Source organism: Anopheles ziemanni, chromosome 2 (genome assembly GCF_943734765.1).
Source record: "Anopheles ziemanni chromosome 2, idAnoZiCoDA_A2_x.2, whole genome shotgun sequence".
Taxonomy (NCBI): domain Eukaryota; kingdom Metazoa; phylum Arthropoda; class Insecta; order Diptera; family Culicidae; genus Anopheles; species Anopheles ziemanni.
The window spans coordinates 56,757,259-56,774,221 of NC_080705.1; the positions used below are offsets into that span (position 1 = coordinate 56,757,259).

The window sequence follows — 16,963 nt, forward strand, 5'->3', positions numbered from 1 at the left end:
TAACAAGAGAGTAACCCTAAATGATGGTAAATAAAAACTACTTCAGTACGCGACTCAATGGCGATGTGTGGTGACTAAAAGACTAATAATCCCTTTTGAAATGTTGCGGTCGGTCGGGCAGCTGGTGTGACTTTGCAGGAGTTTCCATTTTTATGATCCCGCGGTTTCTTAGCTTTGGCCATCGTTTATGAGCTTATCGTTTTTCATTCATCAACACAGCATCATGGGGCGAGCCCGAATGTGATGAAGATGGTTTTTCCTCTCTACCATGTGTGTGTGTGTGTGTGTAGGTATGTGTCAAATTGTGTCAAATTCGAATACGGTTAAGGGTGGGCGAAACGAAGGCTTAGATGGGAGGGTCGAGATGAGCTTTCCCTTTTCTTTGTTCTTTTGGTGGCGCTGCACCCACTGTAAGGGATGCTTCTCCGTTGCGGTTTCTGGCCAGGGTTAATCCTCGTTAAAATGTATCACTACCCGCCCCTCAAAAATCCTGAATACGCCTTTGATGGGATGATATGTTAATTTTCCGACAACCCGAACCCCAATGTTATCCCCGTACGGCGAGAAAAAAGTACGCCCGATCACCTTAATTAAAAGATGCTAATGATTATCCTAATGATTCGGTGGAACGCGTTGCACAAATGATGAAAAATCTGCGGTTATGATAATCAGCCCGGTTGGATATGGAATGTCTTTTTGATTGCGTTTTTCATACGCCGGAGGTCGTTATTAAATCCATCGTGTTTGTTTTGAGTAAGCTGATGGCATGGAAAAGTAACGTTACAAGATTTTCAGTCGCTTTAACCGGACCAGCTCTTAAAGATAGCTCCTAGATAAGAAAGAGAGGTAAAACGTGAGCGAAGCGACAAAATCAAAACAGCTAAATGCAAAACTTGCTTCAAGAAAAGTCTAGAAAGAATAATAAATTCGATTAAACATGATTGGTAATGCTGGGTCAAGCAAATGTGAATGGGCTCGAGAGCTTGCTCTACACTACCGAATACGTATGGATGATGAAAACGTGTGTTTTTTTTCTCTCTGTCACCAGAGTATTATGGATGGTTTTTTGTTGTTTGTTGTGTGCTTTTCTCGTTACCAACGATCCCGTTGGCAGCGATTTCGTTGTGTGAGTACAATAATCAAATCCGAAACATTGTCCTGTAGATGTTTTGGATGGTACGGGGCTCTACCAAACTCTAATGTGTTTTAGAGGTTTTGAGGGGTGGTTTGCGGGGCCACGGGGACGAGAGGGTTTCAATTTTAATCCGAATCTTAACGAGCAAACCGAAGGGAAGCAATCTATTGCCAATCGGATTGAATTGCAAACTAGGGAAGACTCGAGAGAAGTGAATTCACGAGGGAAAAACGGGCTTTTCCTTGGGCTTCGTTCTTGTGTGCTTTACTGTTCTGACAATGTTTTTTTAGGATTTTCTTCACATACAATCACCACTATTTGTATCGGATACGCAGGTGAAGATTTAATCTTGGCTGCTGTCCCTGTTTCGTGCCGGGCCCTCTTTTTCGTAGACCAGCACGAGAATAATGGACATTGCTGGACAGACTTTCAGTGACAAAAGTTCATCTTCTTCCATCGTTCGGCGTGTGTGTTTGTGTGCACCGGAATAAGGACTTTTAATTTGAAATGGAGAGAAAAAACATTACTATTGTTAAGGTTTCACGTCGTTGTATAACTTTGCACATTACGATTACCCTTTGGAAGAGCTGCCGTTTTTCCGTTACGAAATACAACTCACCGGCTAGTGCATGCAAAGCTTGATTTGGGATTTTTGTTTGACTCTGAAGCAGTTTTGATTACGAGTTTTTTTTTCCCGATGGTCTGTTTCTAACCTTTTTTATTAAGTCTTCGGTGCTCGGTTGGTTTTGAAATTGCGCTTTTCGCTTACCGTGCTGGGTGGAGTTTGAATCGAACGCAAGTTTATAGCATTTTTCCAGATTGGGAGATCATTCGTTCCGTACGGGCTATTCGGGGGACTAGATTGTGTTTGTGGTTTGTTTTATTGTTTTACTTTTTCCTTTGGGTTATTCTCATCGATACACACCCTGGCATTGAGATCATTCGTCGCGGCTATCGTACGCGGCTTAGATTGGTTGTTTTGTGGTGCATATATGGCAAAAGAGTGCGCATAAGCGTAGGGAAAAACAAACGGGGAAAATTACTGCCCATTCGTTCGGTTTGCCTGTGTCCGAGGAGAACAGAGGCTACACCAAATAATTCTCTTGGGCTCTCAGCTCGGACATAACGTCGATTTGAACAAAATCGCTGTCGACTAGGGGTTCATGAAGTTCCCTTTTTGTTTGTGTTGGTTCGATAACTTTCATCTTCCCCCCTTTAACCAGAGTGAAAAGTTAAATGCATTGCAAGAGTACTGAAAGACTTAATAAAAACTTATATTCCATGGATTACCAGAAAATATACACGGATTTTGAGGCATATGTTTTCAACGAAAGGTGACAAAAACCATTCACACAGCTCTCGTCCGTACTTGTCTCAAGGGCAACTATTTTATTTTTTTAATGAAAACCAAAATCAGCATCTATTCAAAAGGGAAAATGAAACGACGGGAGTCCATTTTTGGACCGCGCTTCTGTCGTCGGAAAATGAATCGTCTACACGTTTATGACGACCGGAGGGAAACATGATTGATGGCTTGATATGATGACTAGCACGATTCTGGCCGCCCCCGGGTCTGGCCCGGGGGGACGAGGACGATCGACGTGCGCTAATGGGGTTGCGCGGTTCACGCGAATCAACAGGGTTTCCTCCCTGCCACAGGGCAGAGGGGGACTAGGGACCAATTTTCAGTCTTGGATCGATCGATGATGCCAGACTTGGGTGGCGAAAAAGGAGTGGTCCCGGACGAAGTTGGACCATTCCCTTCTGGTTTCTGTTTCGCCAAATCCTCGCCGGAGCGGGATGAAAACACAGGGAAAATGGTGAAAAACTAAACACGGATCCAAACGACGACATCCTGGCGGAAATGGTGAATCGTTTGACGTGGGGGTGGGGAAAATAAAACGGAAGGAAAGATAATCAAACACTGCACTTACCTGTGGTTTGGTGCTATATGTGTGGTCATGCGTGTTACCGCGCTCTTATAGGTCTTAGAGCTGCGCCGCCATGTAAAACGGTCCGTCGAATCGGAAAAGCTTGCCGGTTGTGCACTGTTCGCCTGCGCGGTACGGGTTTCATTTTTCTTTTTTCTTGCAATATTATAAAGAATGTTTACCAAAAGACAACAAATGTGAAGATTCTTGGGAGGGGTCGAAACCTAGGTTCAGCAGATTGACGGCGAAAGTAACGGTCCCCATTGTGTTAAGGTAGTAGTAGTGCTGATTTAGTTTTCGGCATCGTTGGCATACAAAGCATTCGCCCCAAATTGTCGATGTGCCGATGGGAAGGTTCCCATTACCCGGTACGGGCCGGATTCGATGACTCAATGCTAACGACGGCTTGGGAGATTAATTAATAGCTGTCACGCACCGGCATTGCTCGGAAGTGGAGGAAACCTCGCAAGGTAAATATCCGGTACGGACGTCCTGACGCTCGCTAACCGAAAGGATGAGCACTCTATCGGACGGTGTGGCGTGTCGGTGGTCGTCCGGTTTTAGGGCTAATAATCGTGGCACGCCTCGCGCGGTCCACGACCGGGCATTTCGGTATATGGTAATGACATTTTCGAACACATGCTGTTAGAATGTTACCTTTCCGATGGGGTTTTTTTGGTTTGTACGTTGCCCACCGTTCACAAAGAAATTGCGTGACGGCAGGAATGTTAGCGAGTGGAGCAAATTGAACCAACCCCCGGTGGGGCTACCAAAGCTCAACCCTAACGGAGAGAAGCGGTCCATAATGGCGCCAAAGCTCAGCCAGAACCCCCTCCCGGACTCATTTCGAACCCAGTGAAGCCGGGCGGAAACCCCATTGGTTTGGGGGATTATACAAATAATTTTGCACCAAAATGGCACCTCAATTATGGTTTCGAGCGAGTGCTTAGTTTTTTATTTTTTGCTTTGCAAAGTAGCCATCCACCTCCTTTGTTCACCTGTGAAGGTGACCGAGTTCATATTTTTGGGCAACACTCGTTCAGTCAAGGGGCCACACTCGGATGTCACATATACGTCCAGCACACAGCTGCTATTAAAAACGATGGGAAAATGCGTGCGGCCCTGCTGGCGAAGGACACCATCTGCTAGTAATGATACGCTGTAATGGTCTCGGGTCGGAGGAAGCCACACAACGCGGGTCCGAGACCAGCATTGGAAAATGAGCGGAATTCCTTCGTGTTGCCTTGAAGTTATTTTGTCAGTTTAGTCATTTTTTTGCAGGGTGGGCCAGAGAAACTTCTTGATTTGATAAATTATTTTGAGAAAAAGTTCAAAAATATCATTCTAGTTCTTGTTTGTTACACAAACTATATCAAACTGTAGTTTATGTGCTTTTAAAACGAAATTGAGGATATTACGTCCCTCGTAAAAAAAGCAAGGTTTAACCTTTTTTTACACTTAACTGCACTCTTCAAAATATATCCATAAGAATGTTATCAACAAGCTTCCCTGCTCCACTCACAGAGAGGATTATAATTCCATTCGAAGACATACGAACATCAAAGAAATAATGACTATAATCTGATTTTGTGTTTCATAAAGCATTCACTTCTACTGTTTGTTTGAGACCGAATGAAGTATATACGAATACATCACTTAACACGCTAATACGAGGTAGAGTTGAATATACTATAATTAATCTGTTTTCTGGTTTCTGTATAAGCTTCGTTAATTCTTTTTGTTTAGTTTTATGGTTGGAAATAGCGACCATAACGTGTGTGGAATACGACACATCGAAGCAAAACGGACATTATTAGATAGGAACTTTTTATGACCCATACATAAGCATAAAGTTTATCTTCGATTTCGTGACAATTTTCACATCACCGTTTCTTACTTCCCGGGCCAATAGGGTCGTTCTACACATCGTTCCATGTCCCAATCGGGTCAACTCAACTAAACCCACGGCGATTCCGATACGCATCCGGTGATTGGGGATTACGGTTGAATGTGGCCAAATGTCGATCAATTACACCTATTTAGTAGCGATCATTGGTGATTCCTCCCAAACCGGGGGCCCTCGGGGACCGAGACGCACCATCGCAACTAAAATCGCGGTGTAGTATTTACGGAGTCGATAGGAGGTAGAAGGAATCAAACTGAAAGGAAATAAACGATCAAAGCGCGATGCTACGCAATCTAATTTATCGTCCCGTTTGGGATAGTAGTAATTTGCGGCTATCCTCAGTCCGATAGAGGCAGAGCAGGCCTTGACAATGCTGGTAACGATTGAATGCTCTCTGATAGTAGTGATGGGTAGCTAATTTCGTAACAAATTAAAAGTTTGAAAATCGAGAAGAGACATTTCTCTACATCAGTCGTTTTTTGACGCATAGTAATAGAGGATACAATACTACGGTAAATAAAAAGAAAACAGGACAATATTGATAGAATATTTTTTGGGCTCGAAAAACATGTTGTGTTTGAATAAAACACCCTTTGTTAAACGTATCGAAAACCACATACCTCGAACGTCAGCCATGCTCGTCAAACGAGAGCTTTCCGCATCGAGTGACGCATGATGGTGATTTTACGAACCCGAGGCGACCGAACCATCGTCGCTGAGGCGCAGAGGCTGCTGGCCAGGGCAGCAGTTTTCATCAGTGCCTGTACGGGCTATCCGTTTTTCGCACGAACCCAAACGGTTCCCCATTCGGTCGCCCACCGCATCCTGCCACTCATCCTGTGTGTGTGTGCGCGCGCGCTCGCTTGGACCCTACATTTTTATAATGAACCTGTCAATCCTGCGAAGCGGCTGCTTCCGTTTTGTGCCCATGTCATGTGCCCATTACTGGGCGCCACGGTGAAGGCCACAACATAACGAACCCCCTGGGGTACGGTCGAACGTGGGGTGGATGGGGGCCACGGGTGTGTGGTGACTGTGAATCGATGAGCCTTGTCGATTCGGTTCGGGTGAAAGATGTGTATTTTGTTGAAGGACGTAACTATAGCGAATTACTATAAATAGAACGTTATGCGTCCCGGGCGCCCATACCCATGGTGCGATATACCCGAACCAACGGTGATGCCCTGCAGGGCCTTGCACCAGCGACAACCTGGACGGGCAACTGGTGGAAGTGTTTGGTGGAACGGTTTGCGCAGTTTTCGAAGTATTAGAGGTAGAGAGGAAAAACCATCGGCTCATTGCTAATCGGAATTGGAGGCGGAGGTCGTCAGGCAATCGCCGATCGCCTCAGTGCCCGATGTTTGCGAATGTTGCCTACATCTGGTGAAAGCCAAAAGTAACCGACGTCGTCGATGAGGTTCATGATGGAGTGCGTGACACAGACTCTGTACAACTCTTTTCCCGATGTAACGCTAAGACACCATTTTACCATTGCGTTTGTTTGCTTACAACCACCTACATTTAGGGCCAATCACTATAACGGTACACTATTTAGCCTAGTACTGGTTCTAGAAAGCGATGAGCGAGCGATGAGTGAGTGAGTTGATAAGGCGAGTAATGGGCGGGTGTTCAATACCGAAAGCATTCCGGAGATGTCAGTCAGTGGAGAGGGGAAGGGGGAAATGGAAAACCAAAACCACAAACGGGCGAATCGATGCGTTCACCAAGAACTGATCACTTTGGCTTTACAGAAATGGACTCGACATGAATCAAATCATAACGATAGAATGGATTATGACTTCATTCTGGAAAGAAGAAGGATTGCGTAAAACTTGAACGGATGATGCAATGGCTTGGAATGGAACTGAATATGGAGGTGGATATTTTTCAGTACGTCTAGATCCGATTTGGGGGGATGCAAGAAAGGTAGGCAAGATGTTTGTAGAACAATAAATTTAGATAAAATGGACATAGAGCAATAAGAAAACTGGATCGCACGAGACAAATCGTTCATTAGACAAAAACATACATATGGATAGAAGTAAAGGAAGGAAAAACTACAGCTAAGGCTTGACTGGTTTGAGCAATAAAATCATGTTGTTTTGTTGCCTGTTTGTTAGCGAGCGAGAAGTAGCTGAAGTGGATGGTGGGATGCGGTTGATTGATATTTTTAAGTATGAACACCAGACGGCGGAAGGATACATTCGTCTGAGTGGGGAAATTTGAGTTGAGGTACTTTCTCTTAAATTATCGACTAACGGTTTTGATATCAAAAGTATTGAGTAAAAAGTAATGAAGTAATGAGCAATATTTAACAAAATCGGTGACCGTCTACAGGTACCTGTTGTGAGACTGATTTCCATAGCACGTTGACGGTGTCCCAAAACCTTAAACTGAGGCAAAGACACTTCGCTCGACACTCCGACCGAGTTGGGGCCTTCATTCCATTTGTATCGGATATCTCTCATCGTGTAGCCGACTACCATTTTGAGGCGAGTCGGCGCCGGTGGAAGGTTTATTTTTCGAAATTGCATTGCATTCGCAGCCGGTGGTTTCGCGGTCAACGATTGAGTTCAAGTTGTGTGTGTGTGTGTGTGTATGTGTGTTTAGATTTGTGTAAGGACAAGTATTGGGGGTTCCGTTCAAAAGCGGTTGATAGGTTGGTTGGCGCATCGACCAACAGTTTTGGCGTTGATAAATGTAGGTTGTTTGGGACGTACACGGTTTTTTCATTCCATTTTCGCGTTAATGCGCGGCAATCGATGTCGACGTGGTTCGCAGATTGGGATAACCATTGGGTTTTGTTTGTATGTTTGTTGTTTTATCCCCGCGAAGCCAATGCGATTGGTGAGAGCGCGCGTTTGGAGTGTATGTGTATGTGCATGGCGGTGAGAAAGTTTGTAAGGATGCGCAGTTTACATCGTGTTGACATTTAGCCACATAGCGGTTGTCGGCACGCATCGTTGCATTGGTTGGTTTTGGGTTTTTTTTTCGAATGGCATAGTTTGTGTATATAAATTGGAACATTTATATGTTTTTTTTAGGTTTCCATCGCCCATTTACAATGTCAGCGGTAGTCGCGCGATGATATTGGCAGCAGTTGAAGTATTGTTTATTAGTGCCGGTTGTTGCAGTAGCGGTTGAAGTAGTAGTAGTAGTAGTAGTAGATGCAGTAGTAGTAACAGGCAGTATATTGGAGTTTTGCCCATTGGACGGTTTTCGATAAAACCAAACCGATACATATACACACACGCACACATACACAAATACGATTAGAAAAAAAAACAATGCAATATTGATCGGTAACGGAACAAAAAAGCGGGACATTGTTGGTTGAAGAAAGAAAGAAAAAAAGAGAGAAAGATTCGTGAATTAGAAACGGTCGATTGGACGAGTTTAAATCATTGTGTTAGCTGGTGGTAAATGATTGTAATTTTTCCTTGTGAGTGAGTGTGTGTGCGTACCAATGGTATGGATCGTATGCGATTAGTGAATTTGTTTCTAGTGTTGTATTCGGGGTGTGGAACCTAGTTTGTGTATATTCATAATTTTGGTCCTAAGAGTGGTTTGGTTTTTGTACAAAAGGGGGAAAGTCATCTCATATTATACGTTCAATCATAACATCTACTGACGTAAAATACCGACGTACGCGTACTGAAGCGTCTCAGTACAATGGCCTTGTTTCCTTGTGAGTAAGTTTTTTTTTTTGCGGAACGAGGTCATACAGAGGTTGCGATAACACAAATCCTAGTTTTTTTTAATCCACGTATCACACCAGTTCATTACCACTACTTCGTATGTTCAAGGTCGATCACAACAAAAAGAAACACACACAAGACAGCTAGGCATGTTTTCCGTATCCTGACATGTGTATCGTGAAACATGACTAATTGGGGCAAGAGCAAGTATGTCCTCCTACGGGAGTATCCGTTCGGTGATCGTGGTTATACAAACAATGGTAAGCTTTTCGCATATGTTTTCTACGGTGTCTCCATTTGTTTTTTGTTTTCCTTGCGATGACTAAGAGGAGAGGGGAGAGAAAACAATTGAAGATGGCGCACGGACAGTCCTTCTCGGAAACTGCCGGAGAAGTGAGTCAAGTGTCACTTCTGGTTGACATTTCAGCAGGTGGATTCGAGAACACTCGGAAGCATACACAGTACAGGATTACAACGATTGGTTCACATTTGTTGCTGCAGTTTGCCGTGTTAGTTGTGTTGCAGATGCTGCCGTCTGTAGGCCTTTCTGGACCAACTGAGCGTATTGTAGGTATTTCTAAAGCTAGAACTCCGTATCGGTTATCAACTGTTAGGGTCACTGAAAACGCAATGTGTTTAGTTCGCTTTTGGCGTACGTTTTCACTGATATTTTTGAACTGTATGTTTCAATCGTGAATTTGGTTGTAAAACAAAAAATCAATTCAACTATGCTATGGGTTTTGGTTGTCGAAAAAATGGTATACATTGGATTACAGTAACAAAAATTGGAATCAAAAGTGACTAGCATCAAATGAAAGATCATTCATGGCAATATGTTTAGTACAAAACAATTACATAGCTGTAACGGGGTCATTACCTGCAAAAAGAGTATCACTATTTAAAAGTTTACTTCATAATAACGAACCCTTGATGGTGGTGGCTGCCGTAGTAGACAATTTTCCGACCAAGTTTTTTTTGTGTCACGTTTGAGCAATTAATTTAAATAATGCTTTGCATGTTTAATGCCATGATGGTTAAATGAGGACGTTGGAAAGAAGGAAAACAGAGTTGGTTAGCGTGTGTTAAAGAATGACAGAAAAAGAGAGAGAGAGAAGAGATAGATACAAAGAGCGAGGGAGAGGAAGAGACTTCTGCGAGATATAAAAATGATTTATGGATTCAAAAATAATGGATGATGGAAGAAAGATTCATCAAGGTGATCAGTTTTTCCCGGAAGGGGGTCGGGTTTCCATACGATCCGAAGGGCGGATTCCCACCCACAGGTGGATCCGGTCGGGGATGCCCTACGCAGCGGGACGAATTTAGCGAGGCGAATTGTTAGGTTTGCGTTTTTAGGGTGGAAACGAGGTAGGCCGTATCCACTGCTATGTGCGTTTTCGACATTGTCCAGACCGAAGCGAAATGCATCGGAATTTGATGTTGGCGTATGGTAACAGCGGCCCTGACAAGCGGTTGCCACTACAATGTACGACATACGAGTGTGAGTATATGGCTTCCAGGGTTTTGTACGATATTATGAGTGATATAATACAAACATGAAATTGAGTTACGCTTGTTTTGTTTCCTGTTATGAACTATTCGACAAATCTATAAAGATTCCGAAGATAATCCGGTTTGGTATGTGATATTCATTCGCAAAAATAAAAAAAAAAATAAAAAACTAGTTTCTTCACCATATTCTTCATGAAACAAAAACTTCGTTTCCGCTTTAAGACAAAACTTTGTAGAATATTTTGTTCATGGATCTACAGTTTTCGAAAGGATTCATTAATTGGAGTTGTGTTGAAAATAAACGTTTCCACTAAACGACCGAAGGTTGAACAAAGTGGGTGGAAAAATCATACGACAATAAGAAAATACATTAAACAACCTGCGTCGTAAAACTTCGTCGTGCTCCCTTCTGAACCATTTTAATACAGGTTGTTGTTGTTGTTGTTGTTGTTGAGGAGCGCACGAGAGTGAGAAATGTACTGACGTAAAACCACTAGTTTTTGTAAAAAAAAAAACCATAAAGACGCCGTAAACATACACAATTTCCACGGCAGGTAGAGCATGAGTTTTGATTCACTTTTTTACCTTGGTTTTGAACTTGTAGCGTAGGCGTATTAAAACATGTGAGGTTAAAACAGTGCGTTTCGTAGGAAATAACTACTGTTCGTCTTAAAAACTAGACAAAATTGAACACATTACAAAATGGTAGGCATATACTATCATCACATGGAACGGAAGAATTCGTCGTGGTACGTACAGGAAAACAAAGTAACAGAAAACAAAGAAACACAGTAACAGAAAATGTTTATCCGCTACGACTCTTTGTTAACTTGCAGAACAGATTAGTCTACACGCTGCTACAAAATCGGTTGAAAAGTTCGCTTTCTTGAAAACGAGTGGAAAACTATTCCCGAACGGCATAGGTGAGCCTATCGGTGGTACAATGCTTGTCGCAAAAAGCGTACAACCCATTTGCGTGTGGTGCATGTGGTTAATTCACAACTAAATTGTGTTTTCTTTATCGTTTTCGCTATGCGGTGTAAGTTGGAGTGATCGAAAATCTGAAACCAAAGACCACAAAAGTAAGCTCAAGGACAACGAAAACAGACACATCACTGTGAGTACATCGTAGGTAGCATTCTAGTAAATTGGGAAAATTAAACAACGTGAACAAAATGAATAAGCCCGTTTCGGGGGCTAGCTTGAAAGTGTAGTGGTGCTAACGGTTGCAAGATTCAACAACTGTTAAAATATTGATCGGTGTTGTGTTGGTGAACGAAAACAAAGAAAAAACAAAATCACATAACATATGGGCAGTAACATCTGGAGGGAACATAAAAATCGTACATTTACAGTAAGATAAACCATATGATTTTTGCAGGAAGATTTTAATCAGAACACAGAATAATTAAAAGTATCGAAAACAATAAACATGATAATGTTTTTGGTTGGCTTGTTGGGGAATGGTTTTGTGTTAAGAGGTGTAAGATGATGGCCGTTCTAAAAGAACATGGTTTGAACAACCTTGGTTCAGTAGATACTGGGAAGAAAGTAGGATAGAATGAACAAAGTGTGTATCAACAGAGACGGAGCAACAGGAAGAAGATGTGAGAACACAGATGTGCGATGAAACATGTAGAAAATATTTTGAAAAATATGATGTAGGGATGATGAAAGTGCCAGAAAACGGTTTGCGTTTGACAGCTTCGGAAAGGTGGACAGACGTAGAAGAAGTACATGAAACGAAAGGAAAAGAAACGACAGAATGCCGTAGAACAGAAATCTGACAGAGTCATTGGTGATGATGAGAGAAGTATAGAAGGTTAAAAAATGTGGATGATGATATAGGTGTGATTTTTTTCTGTTCATGATGGGGTACCTGTGGTTAGGTTAATTTCGGTCGCCCTCTGCCTGTGACCCAGTACTCTAAATTGTGGTAGTTCTACTTCGCTGCTCATTCCGACACTACTTAGGCCGTCTTTCCAGAAGTACCGGATATCTCGCATCGTATAACCGACTCCAGGGTTAGAAGGTTTGGTATTTTTTGGTATGTTAGTATCGGTTTCGGGTCGATTATGGTTCGAAAGGTTGTGTAGGATTTGTCATTTGTGGCAGTACATTCGGCGGAACGTTTGAATTTCGAAAGTATTTGGCGTATTTTCCGTCGGTTTTTGTTGTACGAGCAATGAATCCGCGGCGAAAGAGTTGAGTGTGGGTTTTTTTTCGATTTGGTGTGGATAAAGATTTTCGATTGGCCACACCATTTGACGTCACGCACGGTAGGCGGTTGTGGTGGTGATAGTGGTGATGGTATTAAGTTGAATGTTGTTTTTTGAGTGATTTCGGTTTTGTAATTAAGGTTAAAAAAATATGCATAAACGCGATAGGTTAGGTGAGGGAAAAGATAAAGAAGAAAAAACGTAAGATTATTAACGATATCTAGTGGTGAATGTTGTAAAAGCGAAGGTCGTCAGAGTTGGATAAGATGAGTTCCAGTATGTGTACGCATTATCATAGTTGTAGTAGTTGAAAAGTTTTAAGTTACTTTTTTTTGAAGTTTTTTGTAGTAGCACTATAAAGCAACGTAAACATGTGTACAAACGGAAGGGATTGATAAATCTTTTTTTCTAAGCAACCAAGTTGAAGTCTTGGGTTTTTCTAAAGAGCAATTTGTAGTAACCTTATCGCGTCTTAGGTCATTGCTTATTACAAATCTACTGTTACTAAAAAAAACCAGAAGGCTTACCAACGACTTTCGATAATGTACCAATCATGATCGAGATGCATTAACAGTCCAATAAAGTAAAAAGTGAAGGAGATTCGTAATGTTTCCAGTAAGCAATCAAACCAATGAAAAACAACCGATAAGGCGCAATGGATTGATGGGAAGGTTGCGGTTGGAGTTGGCAAGGTCTATGGTAAACTGTTCGGGACATTGCAGGAGGAGCGTGGATAAAAATGGAAGAGCTGCTTGGATTCTTTACACTTTTTATTCTCTGAGCAGACCTAGTTTATGGTGGAATGTAGTTGAAGCAAACAGATGTTTGGATACAATATAAAATAAAACATAAATGCTTTTAATCCCATCGAGAAATGTGTAAGAACTGCACAAAAGACACAAATACGATTTGAGCAACTTAAGCAACTAATTTAGATCGACTTTCATACTAGTTTTGATCTTTTTTATTCTTTGCAGTTAAAGTTTTCCCTTATTGGCCAGGGTAGTTCTTTTCCAGTAAGCTGATTTTCACATAATGTTACGTAAGAGTTGGAGGTTTTGTTTTCGAAGAGCTTAACATACTAGAAATGTATCGTTCGTTTTGTGAAAGCTCAAAAACACGGAACTGATCGAAAGGTACAAATTGGCCCACCTGAGCTTAATTAAAAGTGAAGTCGAACAAAAACATACTTTTAGCTACTGTTGAAAGTGTGTGAGTACGCAAAACACGCATTTGAAAAAAATCAAAAACCTGTGTTTATTTTTTGTTTGGTTATTTATTTACGTTACTTAGAAACTCGATAAAGTGCTCGAAAAGGACGAAAATCAATTCGCTACGGGTCTTTGATAGATGGTTCTGATAAAAGACTTCACAAAAAGGATTTGAAAACAACTTTTTTAAAGTTCGCTTCCTGAACTTTGAGCAAACGCACCGTTTGTCGCGTGAGTAGAAGCGAGTTGCTTTAGGCGCACTAACTAGCAGTGAAAGGAAATGAAACGAGAGATAAAGTGGACGAAAGTGAAAAAAAGTGTAGAACAGAGAAATTTGCTGGAGAAAAGAGGTATGGAAAAAACTTTTAACAAACAACGGATGAGACGATGCGGAGGCAAAACTGAATGATTAATTATGCATTTGGAGCCCGAAACAGCAAAACCGATACAAATGGCCAAACAAACTGGACGAAAAACTCGGCGAGTTTCCGGATAAAACACACTAGGCTAACGGTTCTGGCAAAAGTTTTGCCCGTATCTTCGCGGGTCCCTCTGGGACGCGTGTGGAGGTTGTTTGTGAGCAAACGAAACGGAACGGAAGCAAAGGAAGTAGGACCACGAAACAGCATGGGAGAACATACATACGCACAGAAAACAAATGAATAAAATAAAACCGGAAAACAACCGAAAAGTGTCGTACGTTAGGGATTGGTTTCGGCCCTCCCTTCGAACGGAAGCGCCAGAACTCCGGGAGGTGAGCATTAAATAATAATAACGAGCCCGAAAACTGCCATCGACTTTCTAAGCTCGGTGGCCGTAGTTTTTGCCCGAAACTTTTTCGGGCTCACCGGAAATGAAGAGGGTAGGGTTATGCGGGAAGGCGGGTGTTTTTGGAGTGGCTCAGGAAGCTAAGGAGCGATAGGCGGTAGTCGCATATGAGGCGTGTATGAGGTATGGGTAAGAAGTTTGCTAATAAAAACAAAACATGCACATATTCACACGCGTAGTAGGATCCTTCGTAAGTCCCTAAGCATTTATAGTTTTATAGATTTTGTTTGATGAGTAGTAAAAGGGCAGTCTGCTGTAGGTTAATTAACGTTAGAATATTTCTAGAAATATTTAGTGACGATGCAACTCACTAGTTTTGCAAATGGGTGACAGATGCTGTACAATGTTTGCAGTAGAATTGAGTTTCCAAATGAAACAGCTATTGTACGAAATGTTAGTGTACTCATGCTGGTAACTTTTCGATTTTGACAACCCTTGATAACAAGCGTGAATATATTTTAGAATATATGACGTACATAATTTCGCTATCTGTTCGATGCGCTTACTGACTCAGGCCTAAGTGCTGGTTATTAGCTAAAAATTACAAAACCTTTTCCATAAAATCTCTTAATTTAAATTCTGGAATGGAAAGTAATGTTTGACTTTCAGAAAATAGTAAATGCATACTTTCTCAAAGTTCTTACAAATCCGTATAGAGCTACAATAAATATAGATTGAAAGACCAATTATACAGTTTGTTCGCTAATGCGTTATTGGCATTTTGACCTGCAGTCGGTGTAGAATTAGTAAAACATGTAAACGTTGTGCTTTATAATCCAAGAATAGAAAATATTGCTAATATTTAATGTGAATCCACTTTAAATATTCTTATTTTAAAAGCGAACATTGGTGCATCCAATCAAACACTGCTTGAACAAGTCGACAGTGTCAACCGGAACCCTATTGGATCGTGTCGGTTTGCCAGTCTAGAGTGCTTCCATAATCATCGGTGGCTTCACCGTTACCATTATCATTTTTGACATTTTCCCTTACGGCGTTTACATTACTTCCACTATCGGGTCACATAATATCGTTACGTTCAGTAATACGGTTTGCCAAGGGCTCGAGGATGGTTCCCCGTGGGTTTCGCACTGGTCAGTATTTCCGACCGAGGCGATGTCTCATACATTTAGACGCGACCACCGGGCGACATAATTCATTTAGCTAACATTTGAGCAATGATGGCAGCTGCCGGGATGTCGGAACAGGAAATCGATTCATCTTCTTGCTCTCCAGCGCTTCTGTTTAACTACTGCCTCCACCGTGTTGGCCATCTTTATCCTAGGTTTTCTTTTCTAATTGTTTGCACTCGCCCCGGAGACTCGAGTGAGCTGGGAACTATGATAGGTAGTGACTTGAGTGTGTGTGTGTTTGCATCTTCGACGTGGGTTGCTTGACCAGTGTGATATTCATGACGTTGGAAGAACGCTGTAACATTCATGACATTCATTCACGTTATGGTAAGGTTCAGTTTTCGCCTCCCGTTTCAGTAGTTTGGCCAGCTAGAGACGGACTTGCGGCCGAAGTGTCTATCGCCAACGACAGCGTTTGCCGCTTGTGAGTTTGTTTGATCGAGCCAGCCCTGAATGAGGGAACTCGGGCTAAGAAAAACAAGTCCTCGACGACGAATTTGGATGAAAATGGTAAAACGTTCCAAGATGGGTGTAACAGCAAACTGAACAAAAAAGTCCACAAAACAACCACTGTGGAGTAAAATCTCTGATGGGTGCCGGCAAACCTGGAACCGTACTTCCGACTTGATTCCATCATTGGAACGACGAGAATTTGCTTGTGGAGCTCGAAAGTGCAGGGCTAGAGGCGGTGAAGGAAATTGCTTCAGTTAAAAGAATAAGAAAGACACACTTTTCAGCAAGCTTGTGCTGGCAGGAACGGCCTCCACCGCACAAAATGCCGGCTTTCGCCCTGTACTGTGTGCCGAACTTTGCGGATGTGGTGAAACTCGAAGCCATAATTCGTCCCCATTTTTGAGGTGGGGAGTGCGGGGCAGGGGTTTACCGGGCCTCGGGAAGCGGAAAGTAGAACATCTGTGCATCCGTGCCAAAGGCGTACGGAGGCAAGCGCGCAAGGATGAACGTGAAATCTTGCCCGGGACAATAGCCATCAACAAACTGTCTTGCGCCTTCGCCACTCGCCAAGATATTGATCCTGTGCGCGGTGGAAAGTTTTTTTGGAGCAAGACGACAACGTGAATTGTGTGCCATCATCTGCCGGTGCCGATGACGAAATGGATGCTGGTGGGAAAATATAAACCCTCCTCCTACTGCCCTAGTTCCATTTCACACCATTTGGCAACCGGTGAAAGCTGACGATGATGCCACTGGATGACGAGGACGCAAGGCAAACGAATGTGTATTATGTAGGACATATTTGATCAGTCAATTATCTGCGGAGCGCACTGTGCAGGGGCTTCCAGCACTCTCATCGGCGCTGCTCAGCTTCTAGCCTGAGCCGAGATGATGATGCGGGTGATGCTACGCTGCTGCGAGGATATGGCATTATGTT

General features: G+C 42.5%; 1 protein-coding gene across 2 annotated transcripts in view; it reads right to left on the reverse strand.

The window, feature by feature from the left end:
- Nucleotides 1-16,963, reverse strand: part of LOC131282933 (gamma-aminobutyric acid receptor subunit beta) — a 62,968-nt gene that overhangs the window by 6,974 nt on the left and 39,031 nt on the right. For both annotated transcript variants that reach the window (XM_058312479.1, XM_058312480.1), the window contains one exon: nucleotides 7,314-7,451. In XM_058312479.1, the coding sequence (XP_058168462.1) occupies nucleotides 7,314-7,451 (138 nt within the window). The remainder of the gene's footprint in view (nucleotides 1-7,313; nucleotides 7,452-16,963) is intronic.